The sequence below is a fragment of the Tiliqua scincoides genome, chromosome 1, assembly GCF_035046505.1.
Source record: "Tiliqua scincoides isolate rTilSci1 chromosome 1, rTilSci1.hap2, whole genome shotgun sequence".
NCBI lineage: Eukaryota > Metazoa > Chordata > Lepidosauria > Squamata > Scincidae > Tiliqua > Tiliqua scincoides.
The window spans coordinates 103,456,203-103,471,503 of NC_089821.1; the positions used below are offsets into that span (position 1 = coordinate 103,456,203).

A 15,301-nucleotide genomic window follows, 5' to 3' on the forward strand; every position below is an offset into this window, starting at 1 on the left:
TTGTGTGTGTGTGTGTGTGTGTGTGTGTGTGTGTGTATGTATGTATTTACGAATCAATTTCTCTTAATAAGACAGGCCTAACAAACTTTAATGAATGCTTTCCTTCCTTTTGCATTTCTCTTCCAATAAATAAAATAAAATCTTCGGGTTTTGTTTTTTTTTAATTCTTTATCGGGGGCAACCATTTTCAATATTTTTCAGCTCACGGCATATTGACAAGACACTAAAATTGTCAAGGCACACTACCAGTTTTTTACATACATTAAATCACTACATTACAATTCATTTTTTTATTAATATAATTAATAAAATTAAATCATTACATGTCAAAGTAACTCACAAGAAGCTTGGAGAGGAAAGTATATGTGATTCTGGAAAGGAGGAAAAATGTTGTTATTAAAGTGTTATGCCAGAAAGTGTTGGCGAAGAGAGGTCAGACTGAGCACATAATGGAGAGATGTGGGGTGAGGGGCAATGAAGAGACTTGATTGAAACAAATGCAGGATTCAGCTGGGGGGGAGAGAATGTGAGGCAAGTGATTCTGGACCTTTGGAAAGTGAGGACAAGTGGGGGGGACAATAAGAGAGGTGTTAACAGCAATTATGAGATGGAGGAATGTGCCTGTGGGACTTACTTCTGAGTAGACATGCCTAGGATTGGGCTTTTGGTCGCACTCTTTTTTCTTAAATACAGGAGCAGGCAATTGGCACTGCTCCTCACCCCACTCCCACCCACAGGCACATTCCCCCCATCTCATAATTGCAGTTAGCACCTCTCTTATTGTCCCCGCCCTCACTTGTCCTCAGCTTCCAAAGGTTCAGAATTCAAATTCCAAAGGTCCCCTTTGCTGGCTGCCTTCTCCTTTTTCTTCTGTTGCCACTGAGGCTCAAAGCAGCTGCTTCCCCCACGTGCGCGACTGCTGCCTGACCCCTTTCGCCCTGCAAGCACACCTGAGGCAGCCTCGCGGAACACAGTGGTTGAAAACTGTTGACTGGGGGCATCAACTTAGACACATCTCTCCATAGTTACACATGCTTGCAAACTGCAGGAGCTCAGCTCCTTGCAAACTTCAGAAGCTGAGCTCTTTGCAGGGTGATTAGCTCCTCCAGTTTGCAAGATAGTTGCTAAATGCTCTGCAAAGACCTCCGCTCCTGCAGTTTGCAAAATACCTACTAATTGCAAACAGCTCGTTACTGATTACCCTGCTGACAGCGTACTGCATCAGTGCTCAGCAGCTATTTTGCAAACTGCGGGAGCTGAGCTCTTGCATGGCAATTAGCAGCAATCTGATTTGAATCGTCTCAGGGCCTGGGCAATTAGTTGTCTGATCTTGCCATCACTGGTGTTTCCATTGCAGGCTCTGCTCAGTGCTTTGAAACCCAACAGAAATCAGGTCATGACCCACCAGTGAGTTGTTACCCACAGTTTGGGAAGCGCTGGGCTAGAGAGAAGTAGTAGAAGACTTGGGTGAAGCATACTCTGAATCCGTTGCCCCTTTAGGCCCCTCACAACCTGCCACTGATGCAGTACACTTCATCTTGCCACATGGTTGGGCTGGCAGTTCGGAACTTGGTTCCATTATCTTTTCTGATCCTGCGTGTTGCAGTTGCATAGTTTTTAACAGTGAAAATGAATGAATGCACCTACAATCAATCACAGGCATAATGTACAAGCATTTGCTTTTGTCAAATTTACAAATGCTGATTATTCTGAATTCCTCTAGTGAAAAGATTATTTTGTAGTCCAGTTTAGAGCTTAGTAAAATGGGTGTTCGGCTCATTAAGCGGCAAATAAAAAAGCATATCATGACAAGAAAATGCACGTGTTTGACAGAATGATTTCATTAATTGCTCATTGCAAAGAAAACTGCTGACCTGGTTGTAAGGTTAATAGAGGAAATAATGTATGTTTTACAGTTTTACAAGCAGTTTTACAGAATTAAAGTAACTCAGTAACCTGTAAACTTCGGTGAAATATTTTGTTCCTGCACAGAAGCTTCATTTCTCAGTAGTTTAGGCTGAAATCAGAATAATTAATTCTTGCTAAGGTTTGTCACAGTAGTGCAGACCAAATAATTAATAGCATGGTACTGAAGTATGGAGATCAATATGTTAGATATCTTAAGGCTGCTTGAGTTGGATGAACAGAGGGACAGCATTGTCTCCCCTTTTCTTCTTTTTCTAATACCTTATATGAGCCAGTTTGAGATGACCTTGCCTCTGACATTACAGTGCAGCATAGCATAGGGCAATGAACCTGGAAATGTACTGGATTGAAGAAAGGTAATTTTGAACTTGCCTCTTTTACCTTGAGATGTGTGCGGTGCCCCATCAGGTGGCTGGGGGCCCTGGGACAAATCTTGCACTTGGCACCCCTGGCCAACCCCCATGATATACTGGATGCTGCCATGATTGTTGGGACTGGAATTCACAGTACGGTCTGATCAAGTGGGCGCTCTGATGGGCATGGGTACTAGTGCCTGACTTGCCTAACCTCTGATGCTGCTTCTGTGTGTGTGTGTGTGTGTGTGTGTGTGTGTGTGTGTGTGTGTGTGTACTCCAGGGATGGGCAAGTCCAGCATGGCTTGACTCAAGTTGAATTGTCAAGTCACTGCCCTCCATGACTCAACTTGAAATAGAGTCATAACGGGGGGGGGGGCAGTTTCTGAGTCACCAAGTACCTTTTAGTGACTGTAGAGGACTCGAGTCAAGTCATCCCCCCTTTAAAAAGCATACCGCGAAAAAATGGGGCTGCTGCCGAGGGATGTGTGTATGCCAGAGTTCTCTTTACTCACTCCCCTGATGTCCCCGCCCATTGGTAAACAGGGCAGAAGGGTATGGGAAATGTCCTTTGTAAGTACAGCCCACTATGCCCTTTTTGTATTTATTATTCTGCCAACATTTCTAAACCATTCACAGCTTTTCAAGTCCCCCCATTTCCCCTCCTCTAACATCCCCTCGCTCTCCATGGTGGAAAGATACAGGTGCTTGGCCTCTAATTCAAAATGGTCATACTAGACTTACAGCCCAATCCTATCCCCCACCAGCCCATAGCAGGTAGTACCACTGACAGAGTATGAAATACATGCCATTATTGGGGGGGGGGGGCGGAAAGCAAAAATCCCTTTTACTGTTTCCCCATAAGCCACCTGGCCGTTAATGGATCTCCTCAGAGCTACACCAGCTGGTGTAAGTCTAAACTTCCTTAGGGACATGTCAGGCTGGGAAAAGGGGGATAGGAACTTGGTGTACACCACCGCCACTGTGATCTATATCTCTCACCCCTAAACTACCCCCAGTTTTTCCCACTCTGTCTCCTGACCGTCCCCCAAACTGCACCTATCCAGCACAGATTGGGTGACCCTCTGACATATACATGGAGCCTCTAGCCATTAGTGGAGCCTCCAATCACAGCACATAAAAGCGGTACCACTTTTATGATGCTGGCCTAGGAATGATGGAAGCAGATCATGAGATCTGCTATCATAGGCCCTTGATAGGATTGGGCCATTAATATACGTACTATGACCTTGTAACAGGTTCACAGTGCTGCATTTGTGCAACATCATTTGTAACACCATCGAGAAAGAGAAATGGAATGAGAAGTTTTGCCTGTCTGTGATGCAGTCGTTACATTGCTTAAAAAAAAAACTTATTAAAATTACATCATCTTATTTTTGTTTTTAGCTTCCACTGTGAGTCAAAAATCTTCAAGAGGACTTTCAGAAGGAGGGACAAATCAGAGTGTGCAGCTGCCCCTTGAGTTCCAGGAAGTTGTCCCATTGAAGGAAAGGATGGCTTTGTACCAGGCCGCCGTGTCCAAAGTGGAGATCAGCAATTCCTCTGCCAATGTAAGCAATCCATATTTTCTATTAAATTTAGTTTTGTAGTGTGTGCTGGTATCTTTTGCCCTACAAATTCATACCATTATTTCAAACAGTCTTTATCAAGTGGACAGTCTACTTTCTCTTTCATTGATATATCTTGTGCTCTCTGTTAAGAAGGCACAATCAGATGTGTCTGATCTGTGATAGATGCTTCACACAACCAAAACATGATCAAGTAGAGGAGCAACTTGGTATCTTGATCCACCATCTCTCACACCCTGTTTGTTTTACTCACAAAAATGTTTCCACCAGAACTGGCATAATTCTGAGATGGCCACAGCCTAATTCAGGGTTCTGTTCCTAGCTTACACAGAAAGACAAAACTCCCCAAATAATATAATAGATGCAACTGCTCTGGAATTAGAGGACCCAGCGGTGACATCTCAAAGCATCTAAGAATTGGTCATGTACCCAGCTGGTAGTACTAGGAGATGTTTGTTGTAGGCCCTGCTGGGGGATGACAAATATGATTAGGAGCTAAACTCCTGGGCCTTGCTCTGAAGGTGTGACTAATTCCTGGATTGCTTAGAAAAATAAATTGCTCTCTACCGAAGATAATAACTTGGGTCAGGAGGGTCGCTGCAGTGCACCCACTTGGATGCCTGTTTTTTTTTTTTTTTCTTTTGCTTCTGGCTTCCACTCTGCTAGTGAGAATTTTTACTCTAGAATTAATCTTTGCTTAGCTGCACATGAGAATTCACATTGGGGACACACAAAATGAGTCTGGAATAATTTAACTTCCAAAATTATGACTCTGTTTCATGAATGCGGAAGAAAATAAAAAGTTATGCAAATGTTGTAAAAATGTTCATTTTATAGCTCAAAAGGAGTCATCCAAATTAAGATTAGCCAGTTGTGTATGTGAAATAAGCCTATACAATGCAATAGATTTTTAATCTTTACAAAGCAGCTCCAACTCTGTACAAAACATTGAACCGAACAAACAAAAAAAGGTTTGGTTCCTTATTTGTTCATCTGCGACAGAATCTAGATCTGCATTTTGTTCCGAGCAGCAACTGGGCATTCTGTTGTTCTTGTCATAATGCATATTTATATGCTAGCTGGTTTAGGGCAACATCTTAAATAAATGAATGAGTGAATAGCTCCTCCTTGGTTTGATTCAGAATTGGAGTTGTGTCAACTTCACTGGCCAAATTCTCCCAAGTGATGCTCAGAAATGAATTTCAAGGTTTTGTTAAAGTTTGTCTCCAAGCAGAGGTGAAGGTCAAAAGCTCCCCACATTCTTGTTTGCTCAGATTAGGAGTCAAAGAATTGCTGCTTTCATGCTCTTCATTTAAAAGTAACTGAGCTCTAGAGTTCCATTACATTACATAGAGGCTGAATGGGGTATTTCTGAAAGGCTTCCCCTTGAAAAAACTAGAGTCGGTGAGAACAGGCAACCCCCATGGGTCACCCTCTTCCCATTTTGGGGATCTAGCTTTTTAAATAGAGAATTAGGAGTGGCCTCTGGAGATTTTCTCGGAGGGTCACTCCCAAAGCTCTTCTTAAGGGGCTGTACCTCAGAAATTAGGGGAGGTGAGGAAAGATTACCCCAAGGACTCCCTGGACCAGAGGATTCCCTGTGGGGGTGGCATTTCACTCATTCCAGGGAATCCAGATCCACCAGGATGCAAGGGCAGATACAAGAGGAGTCAATGGGTGTGTGGCCCACCAAAACTGTCTGCCAGCAGGCAAGGGTGCTTGCCGGGCTGGGGAGCAAAATTGGATGTGAGGGCAACACCCACTGGGCAGGTGCTGGTGAGATTGGCTAGAATGGGAGCCCAGGTCTACCCAGCTGGTAGATCTGGGCTCCAAGGCAAGATGGGAGTCCAGGTCTACCCAGCTAGTAGACCTAGTCTCCAAGGCCAGGCAGGAGCCCAGGTCCACCCAGCTGGTATATCTGGGTGCCAAGTCCAGGTGGGAGACCAGATCTACCCACCCAGTAAACCATGGCCATGGAGGCCATAAAGTTAAACTCGGAACCCAAGGCTACTCACCTGGTTGACCTGGGCTCTGGAGTTGGTAGTACTCATGGTCGTCGTCCCCCAAACACAAACACTGAATTTGCCCCTGCCAGGATGTAGGTCTCTTGTCTTATATGCTGCCTGACACGTTTGGTAGGCCTCTGCGAGATACAGGAAGTTGAACTAGTTGGGCCTATGGCCTAATCCAGTGGAGCTCTTATGTTCTTAATACAAGAGCATCAAAAGCAGTCACTGCAAACATTATTGCTTATGATGCTCTTTAAAAATGGGGGGAGGGGTGAAGTGCCACACACCATGCACCATGGAGGACTCTAGAGATCCCATGAAGGTTGTCTGTTCTCTATCCCCCCACCCAGTTTTTTTTGGAGGGGAGTCCTTCAACAGGAGAGTCCCCAGGGGGCATGGTATTTCCTCTACTTCCTCTAAATTCACAAGGTACAGTCCCTTAAACAGCATCAGGAGTAGCCAGTGTTGTCTTTTCTCCTTCCTACCTTTCCCAGCAGGCAACCCATGAAAAAGATTTTCTTTTTGAGTCTCAGATTAGGAAGTGAGATTTCTGATATATGGGGGAAGAACTCAATTCCCTTCCAAGTGTTTCTTGTTTGAGTCAAATCATAGGAAGCTCACATCTCTAGCCTGCCCCCCTGTGCTGCCCCTAAATACATCTCTGTACTTTTCCTGTGTAAGCGGATTCACTACTGCCAGGGGTAGTGAATTTACATTTGAATCCAAAATTCCCCCAAGGTTATAATACTGTAGCACACCTAGAGAAACAGAAAAGCTTCACCTAATAACACCTAATAATAATAAAGATGGTTTCTAGGAACACTAATAGTACTTTACTACTACCAGTAATTATAACACTAGTATTTTAAGAATTGCCTACACTTAAGCAGAAGGCATGACAGATAATGTGTATTGTGTATCACAAAGCAGAACTTTGTCAAGGTTTCAGTTATTATTATTGTTATTATTATAATTATTATAATGTTATAATAAATAAATATAATTATATAAATATAATAATAATAATTATTATTATTATTATTATTATTATTATTGTTGTTGTTGTTGTTGTTGTTGTTGTTGTATTAATAATAATTATAATAATGTTTATATACCTTTAAAACTATATAGCTTTTCAACAGGGGTCATTCCCAAAACTGTTTACACAGTAAAATGGTAATTTTAAATGGTCCTCTCGTTCCCACACAGGGGACCACATTTAAATGGTCCCCTGTTCCCAAAGTGCTCACAATCTTTAAAAAAAAATACAAAAGAGACACCAGCAACAACCACTAGAAAAGACTCCATGCTGGGGTGAAGAGGGACAATTGCTCTCCCCCTGCTAAATATAAGAGGACACTCACATTGAGTCTTCAGTGGGACAAAGTCTATTAGAACTGGCTTTGTCAACACAGAAGTAAAGTATATACTTGCAATGCTGTCACTTGAGAAAATAATAGGGAAACGTCGGCTTCTATGCTAGCGGTTGATTTTAAATCCTAATAACAGTGATAATAATAGAATATTTACTTCCCTTTTGCTAGTTAATCAATTTAAGGAATTTGAAACAACTGATGTACGGGTACAGCTGCCGTCTGCTATGAGGGAAACAACAGGAATGTTACCAGATCATTATAATAATTAGCCATTTGTAATGAAGATGGATACCCCGATACGGAGAAATATGGAAGCAGCAGCAGTCTGGATGCCTGCTGCTGTGTCTGTCATTTGACAGAACTGGTTGCTTTAAAAGGATTCAAAAAGAGTAATTGGTGTGGTTGTGCATACATGATCCCATAGTTTCAGGGGGCCTAGCAGCACACCTCATACCCAGCCCAGCAGATCTGCATGTCGAAGCCTGTTTGCCCTGAATCAGACCACTGGTCCATTTTGCTCAGTATTGTCAACCCTGAGCTCAGCACAACACAAGGACTGTCCCAACAGGGGGCGTTCTAATTGGAGGCATCAGGGATTGAACATGGGACTTTCTACATACAGGCATGTGCTCTGCCACTGAGTTATGGCCTTTTCCACAAACAAGGTGCAGCCGTGCTCACACTTGGGTCCAAATGACATGCCAGCTCCATGTAAAAACAGCTTGAAGGGGGACCATTTTCCTAGGAGAAGCAGGTAAGTAGGAAAGAGTCAAGCATTCTTTCCTACATGCTCCTCAACTGGTCCTGATTGCAACCTCTGCTTTTTCATCTGCAGAAAAAAAGATCAGGAGAAACAGACTTTGATTTGATTTAAGCAGTTAGAATTGCACGCATAAATGGCTATCACTGACCTTTCTCCATTATTATTTTTTTTCAACAAAAGTAGCTGTGATAGGTTTCAGTCTTGAGCCAAAGACCGGGAATGGAGCATGTGTTTCATTCTTTCTTGGGAGCCTTTAAAGGTTGAGACTAATTATTTGCACGGGTTCTGTTCTAAGCACTCATGTGGATGGCGAAAAACGCACTATAGCAAATCAATTTAAAAAATAAAGTTCCCTTGATTTAAAAACAGCCTTGCTGACATTTTGACTCTAAGATAAAAGTCATTAAGAAGACAATCTATCAATCGGTCCTCCTCCAAGTGCTTCACTCAGCTCCTCCCTTCACCAATGCAAAGCAATCACCTTTCTTTCACGTGCTCAGGGGAAAGGGAGGGGTCGCCTGGAGAGAGAAGGATTGATTAATTTTCAGCCAGCTGCCCCCCCCCTCTCATTAACGAAGCTATTGTTAAAGGACTGTTCAGTCTTTAAAACTGATTTTAAAGGGATGATGTGATGTCCATCTTGGGGGTGGAGTCACGAGAGGTTGGGTTTGCTGTGCAGTCCAGGTTAGCCCAGTCTCTCCCTGGCCGGCGCGAAGAACGGGGAGCCGTAAAAAGGGGTTTGTTGACCTTTTTTAATTTGGTCGCGGTTTTTACATTCATCTGAGGGGCTCTGTTTCCTCACAGGACCCGGGGGCCTTCCCCATACATTTTCAGTTACAGTCCTTATCACTACCCGAAACAGGGGGGGCCCAGTTACCCCCAAGGATACCCTCTCCAGCAATCCTCACCAGGAACAGTGTCGGGCACGAGGGGCTCCTCACGGAGCCATAGTCCCTGGCCTCAGCCGGCCTCAGGCTATCTCCTGGCTGTGTTTGCTTCCAGGTTCCCAGAGGCATGGCCTTCCCTTCCTCTCCTGCCGCCCCTAGCTCCTTCCCCCTGGAGCTCCGGAAGGTGCTTCCTCCCCCTTTGGCTGCCTCCTCCATTCTTATCCTCCCGGGCAGTCCTTCTAGCCCCGCCTCTTCCTGGCCCCACCTGGGTCTGAGATCTCGTGAGATCTCAAGTCCTCTCCCTGCAGGCCCCGCCCTTCCTTTTAAAAGGGGTAGCTGCACCTGGGCTGCCGTGTCTCTGAGGAGGCCTCTGCCTCACCCAATGGGTGAGGAGGCTGGCTATAATGCCGACCCAGGAGCCTTGCCGTCTCTGGCTGGCTCCTTGTTCTGCCAGAACATTCCCCTGATGGTCCCCTTGGGCTGGACACCCCTTCCTTCAGCTATCCCCCCTTGGTCCTCCTTTTTCCCTGCTGTGGATCACTGCCCATGATAAGTCCCTGGGTGACAGATGCATTTTTCCCCTTCTCCAGGGATCAGCACATTCCTTCTCATTTGCAGTGGCCATTTGTGTTGAGTCAAATTCGTGTATAAAAAATCCATGTATAAATATGCTGGACCTGTATTTGCATAATACATACGCAACATTTGCTTTTCTTCCCTACACATTGGAGTGTATGTATACTCCAATCTTTAATATACTGCAGTTCTTCCTAAAAGGGAGGCTGCATGTGCTAGCACATGCCAGAACAGAGTCCATAAGCAGTACCCTCAGCATTGCATTTATAAAATAAATAAATGATATATGTCACAATCTTTTACTACACCAGTGTGAGAAATGTCAAGGTACTTGAACTCTCTCAGTGCAGTTGGGGAACAGCTATCCATATGGCTGACATCAAAAATTATGAAGCCGTGAAGGGCAAATTTTTCTTATGTTCCCTTGCCTAAGTTTGAAAAGGGAATAAAAATTCAGCAGCTAATATTTCTGTGCTCTGTGCAGCTTTTCAAAATAAGGTTCTGATCCTATACTTGAGAATTCTCTTGGGGTAGCAATGCTATCGATAATATTTAACATGCTTTAGTTGCTGATTCAGGCTTGAATTGATTTATCAGTAAGTGTATTTATCATACACGTCCTTCAAAACTAGATTTTGTTAATGTTCAAATATATTTAAATACAACACTTAAATCAATTAATCAGTCAAAAGTCAAATGATTAATTAACTGCAATTTTTTTTGACGTCTCTAATGAGTAGCTTCAGAGTACAAGTGTTGGAATATGTGCTACATGTCCATTAGCTTTGCATTAAAATGTGTAAGGAAGTACTGGGGAAGATGGAGGTTCTTGAAGGTACTATTTGATCTGCTTACACTCCTTCATTTAATAGAATTCTTGTTATTGATTCCAAACTCTAGAACAGGGATTCTTAACAGGGGTGGCCATAACATTGGGGGTATGAAAACCAAATCTTGGGAGTATGGGACTCGATCTCTGAGCAATTTAAAAAAAATGTTGTTAGATTAGATTTAACTATCACCATAACTATCACCATTATCAACATGGATTGAGGCGTTCTGTTCCTAGCTATCCATATGTAAAGTACCAGTAAATCCAAGCTATTGACATCTTTTGATGCCATACTAATAGGACTGGTGACGATGATGATTTTGACAGTCTGATGAAAGGGACATGGGGACAGTGGCGTAGTTAGCAAGGGACATGAGGTGGTCCCACCCTAAGGCCTTGGGGGGGAGTGACATAACAAGTGACCAAAATCGCTAAAATTGCAGTGTTTAGGAATAATGCCATCATGTCATTCAATGGGGAATTTACAGCAGAATGCAAGAAAAAAACCAGAGTGAAATATCTCCATTCTATCAGAAGTTATGGCCAGAAAACCAGAAAACAAAAATGCATGGAGTCCCATGGAAAGTGCAACTGAGTCAAATCACACTTTTACTTATGAGTAGGTGAACTTGCCATAGTTCATAGGAAAGGGCAGGCTGAGAGGAATCCAACGACTCCAGAATGGTCCTGATCTGATGAACACAGCCCCACAAAAACACCCAAGAAGAAAGTCTCTCCCTCCAAGCTGATGAATGTATTGAGCTCTTTGGAAAGTGAAAGTAAGCCACATGCTTACATTTACTTGCGGGTAAGCAAACATACCTTGACTCAGTCATGTCAGGCAAAGAGGAATACGAGGCTGCCAGAATGGTCCTGATATGATGATCATGGTGTTCAACAAATGTTCCAGAAGGCAGCCCCTTCCCTCCAGTAAAAAGAATAAAACAGAGGCTTGAGAGCCCAATCCTGTGCTCGGTGGCATGGCTGCATGCCGCTGAGCACTGTCGCAAACGGCCGGTGCTGGGCTAGCACAGGGTGGTTGTCTAGCCTCCATGGCTCAGTGGTCTCCTGGACCGCCGAAGCGTGGCATGGTAGGTGGGGCAAGGATGGGGGCGGGGAGGAGGTGTTCCAGGAAGGGTGGAGGCTGGCGGGAGGGCGGAGAGAGGGCGGGGGGAGGCGTGACACTGAGGCCTTTTGGTCGGCAGTAAAGTGAGTAGCCCCATTGTGGGGCTGCTTACCTTACCTGGGAAAAGGGGACAGAAGTCCTCTTCTCCCGAGGTGCCTCCCATGGTAGCCTGGGAGGTGCAGGATCCGGCGGCAGTTCTTCTTGGTGCCGCCAAGCCTGGGCAGCTCAGGATTGGGCTGTGAGCTGGTAAGGTGAATTTTTTTCTCTTTTAGACTTGTAAAGCCAGGTGGGTCCTGCTAGTGATATGGTTAAAATACAAGAACATAAATTGAACAGGGCACTGGGCAGGGCTGAAAATCTCACTGATTTATGTGTGTGGGGGGCGAGCTGTTACTGCAAGCAGGCTACAGAGAAAATTCACTTAACGGATTAGGGCTGGCCTCCCCTTATTTAATTATTTGCCTTTCTTTAATTTAATTATTTATTATTATTATTTTAATTTGCTTGATGATGTCACTTCCAACCATGGCATCGTGGTTGGGTCCTGGACAGACTGTCATTCTAAAAAGTGGGTGACACCCTAGTGACCAAAATTGTGGAAATGTGGCTTTTAGGACTAATACCACCATGTTATATATCATTTGATGTAGAATTTCATCAATTGCTTGAGGGGAAATATTCACTGCATTTATTTTCTGGCCAATATTATTATTCATTTCATGACATGACTATTACTATCTCTCAGTGTCACCAACCTCACAGGGTTGTTGTGAGGACAAAATACAGGAGAAACCATGCACACCACCCCTAGCTCCTTAGAGGAAGGGTGGTATAAAAATGCAATGTAATTAATTAATTATGCCATATAGGGCCAACAAAAATGTATGGGCTCTGGGTGTCAGTGACCACATGGGGACACATTGGGCAATCAATTGGGGAGAGGTTGTAATTGTAAGAAAAAGGTTAAGAACCTCTGTTCTAGAGTGATATATTAGATGCATGGGTGCCCGTAGATTGTGACAAGGTAGTAGCAAGCTATTTTGAGCACTCTAGGCCCACATCAGCTGAAGTCCATTGTATGCATTGCACTGAATGCCAACTGACTGCCAACACTAGGAGGGAGGAAGGCTGCTTTTAAAAAAAAGAAGCAGCAAGGGCCTGCTTTGTGTAGTACTGGGTACTGCTAAACGTTCACCACCTACATAGTTCTGCCTTTGCTGTCTTCAGAGGTGGCATCTGGGGTGGGCCAGTGGCCCATAGTCATCAACCAACCCATGAACCCTCAGTCTGTTGGTAATGCCCTCCAAGCAGCATCAGGAGGCAGACAGAGGCTCCATGGGAGACCAGTGTAGGGCTTTGCCCCAAGGTCTTCAGCAACCTGGCACCAGCAGTGGCTGCCTTCTAGAAACATCCCTGGGCAAGAGTGTGGGAGTCCTCCCATCCTCAGTCACTGTTCGGCAGAGGTGATTGCACATTATATTCTATAATCTGTACCACACCATAAGCACTCATTTGCTACTCAATGCAGCACGCGTGGCTGCATAAGCTATGAATATGCTGCCCTTATGCTTAAACAGAGCAAGCATATTCACATTTCTGTTTCTCTGAGGGTCCTCCTGCAATACAATAGTCACTTGGTACTCCTGGTTTTCCCTTGTGAATGGATATTTGAAATTGCTGTCATCAGCCATCACTTATGAATGCCTTCTAACACCTCAGGCAGTTATCCAGCAATTGGATCCAACTGGACAATGGTACACTTATCACATCTTAACCATCACCTGTTCTATGATGGCCATTGCATTGAAAGTGTGAACTTGTTTGTCTTTCAAGATGGTCCGTTGATTGGTGCTTCATCTTTGGTTAGTGATGTTGAAAGGTGTTGCGTATTTTGTGTTATATTTTCTGTTGGGAGAAGATTCTACTTTTTTAAAAAAAGATCTATAATTAGAATTTGACAGAAACCTGTCATCTCTCTCCAAATGGAAGAACTATATTAAGGATTCTAGACATGTATGCATTATAAATTAACTGAATACTGAACACTGTTCTGTACCATTTAAGGACTACAGGCTTAGTTGAACCTACCACTCAAATCTGTGCTAGTTTTTTTCATGAGCGGGAACCCTGAAAGGACAATGGATATTTCCCAGTGGCCTTTATATAAGTAACATTCAGTGGAGAGCTTAAAGACTGTCAGACTAAAATTGTACACTACAAATCATTGAAAATTCACTGGCTTGCACTAGGCCGCTTGCTAATATAACTGGCTCTTTGCATTTGCTCTGACAAAACATAGCTCTTCAAGCAGAGCTTCATGTCTTTTGCATCCGTTGGAAAACAGTGCTGTTTTGTCAGGACATGCCTAGTTGCCCCTCAGATATATGTACTGGCTGCGCAAAATGACTCGGCCGTTTCAAGAACATTACATTCCCCACTGACTTGCTTGTTGCTATCATGTTTTTAGAAACATGTCAGATTCTGGTCGCTTGGGCTATTTAGCGCCCTAGTGCAAAAACCCCATTGTAAAAGGGGCAACTAGAGACCTGAGTCAAAGAGTGAGGCACAGCACAAAGAACATCTTAACTTTCCCCCTGCTAGTCCCAGAGCAAGGGAGCTCCCTTGTTGAACAGGAAATTAAGTTTGGAGAACAAGATTCTAATGAATATTGTGTCAGGTTCTCAAGGTGCAGAGATTGGAAACAACATGGTTGGTTTCCCAGATAATTGGGATGCTTCACATAGTGCTTCATGTGAAGCATTATGAATTATGTTTGCATTGTACTTGGCAGCCGCAGTGTTAGATTTGGCTGTGGTTGACATGTGTGAACAGCATGAGGACACAGCTCATGCAAAATGACAGAATAAAGCATGAAATGTGTTCCTGATCAGGTCAGCTGATCTCCCTCCTCTTATATTGCACTGCTCATGCAAGTAGCTATTCAAAATACATATAGCAGCAGGCAAGTATATCATATAAAACATCATTAAATATACTTATTAAGAAGCAAGCCTCATTAAATGCTATAAACTTGCTTCCCAGTAACCATACACAATGCACATTGCTATTGGACAAAGCAGAACTTTTCATCCAAAAATCAGACGTGTTTCTGAGTCTGTGTAAGGAGTGGGGATGCATTTTCCCAGCCTTGAAGCTGCGGAATCACTGAGTGAATACATTTCTGCCCAAAACATTTTTAAAAATCCCACAATGCATTCTACAAATAGGTTCCTGTGCGTTTCTGGAAAATGAAGTGCACAATTGAGATTTAATGTCTGTATGTTCATTTGTTTTTCAGTTTTTCACATGCAAGCATACTAGGAGCAAATGTGCAGATTTATCAAGTTGGCAGTCAGAGAGGAAAACATGTGCTTCACCCACCCACCCACTTTTTAAACAACACAACAAAGTATAAGAAATACTTTGAAATATAAACAACACAACAAAGTATAAGAAATGGAATCAATATGCTTATGGGCAAACTGAACGCTACGTGCAAATGCACATAAATGCAGTCCCAGCAACCACTTTTTTTTTACGAAAAGCTGCTTGACAAAGAACAAAGTGGTGGGTGGGTAGAGGATTCTTAGCCATGTTTACACTCCAGATTGTCCCTTCTCAAGCTGCTGTGGATGTCTTTTTTCTGAGTGGGAGTAAAAGGCAGCCTAGCACGACAAGAGAAGAAAAAATGGCCAGCAAGGGTTAAGCACCCCTTCATCACCCACTACTTCTCAATTCCATAGGCCATTTCTAAAACCTCTTTTCTTCCAAAACAAACAGCATTCATTGTTGGTGTGTTACATGCATTTATATGTAACATGTAGTTTGCTCCTATATCAAAAGTGTCTCATGTTCCAGTCTTCC

The 15,301-nt window shown here is 43.5% G+C and overlaps 1 protein-coding gene across 5 annotated transcripts in view; it reads left to right on the plus strand.

The window, feature by feature from the left end:
- Nucleotides 1-15,301, plus strand: part of XIRP2 (xin actin binding repeat containing 2) — a 92,878-nt gene that overhangs the window by 36,392 nt on the left and 41,185 nt on the right. For all 5 annotated transcript variants that reach the window (XM_066612138.1, XM_066612140.1, XM_066612139.1 and 2 more), the window contains exon 2: nucleotides 3,687-3,850. In XM_066612138.1, coding sequence (XP_066468235.1) covers nucleotides 3,687-3,850 — 164 coding nt within the window. The remainder of the gene's footprint in view (nucleotides 1-3,686; nucleotides 3,851-15,301) is intronic.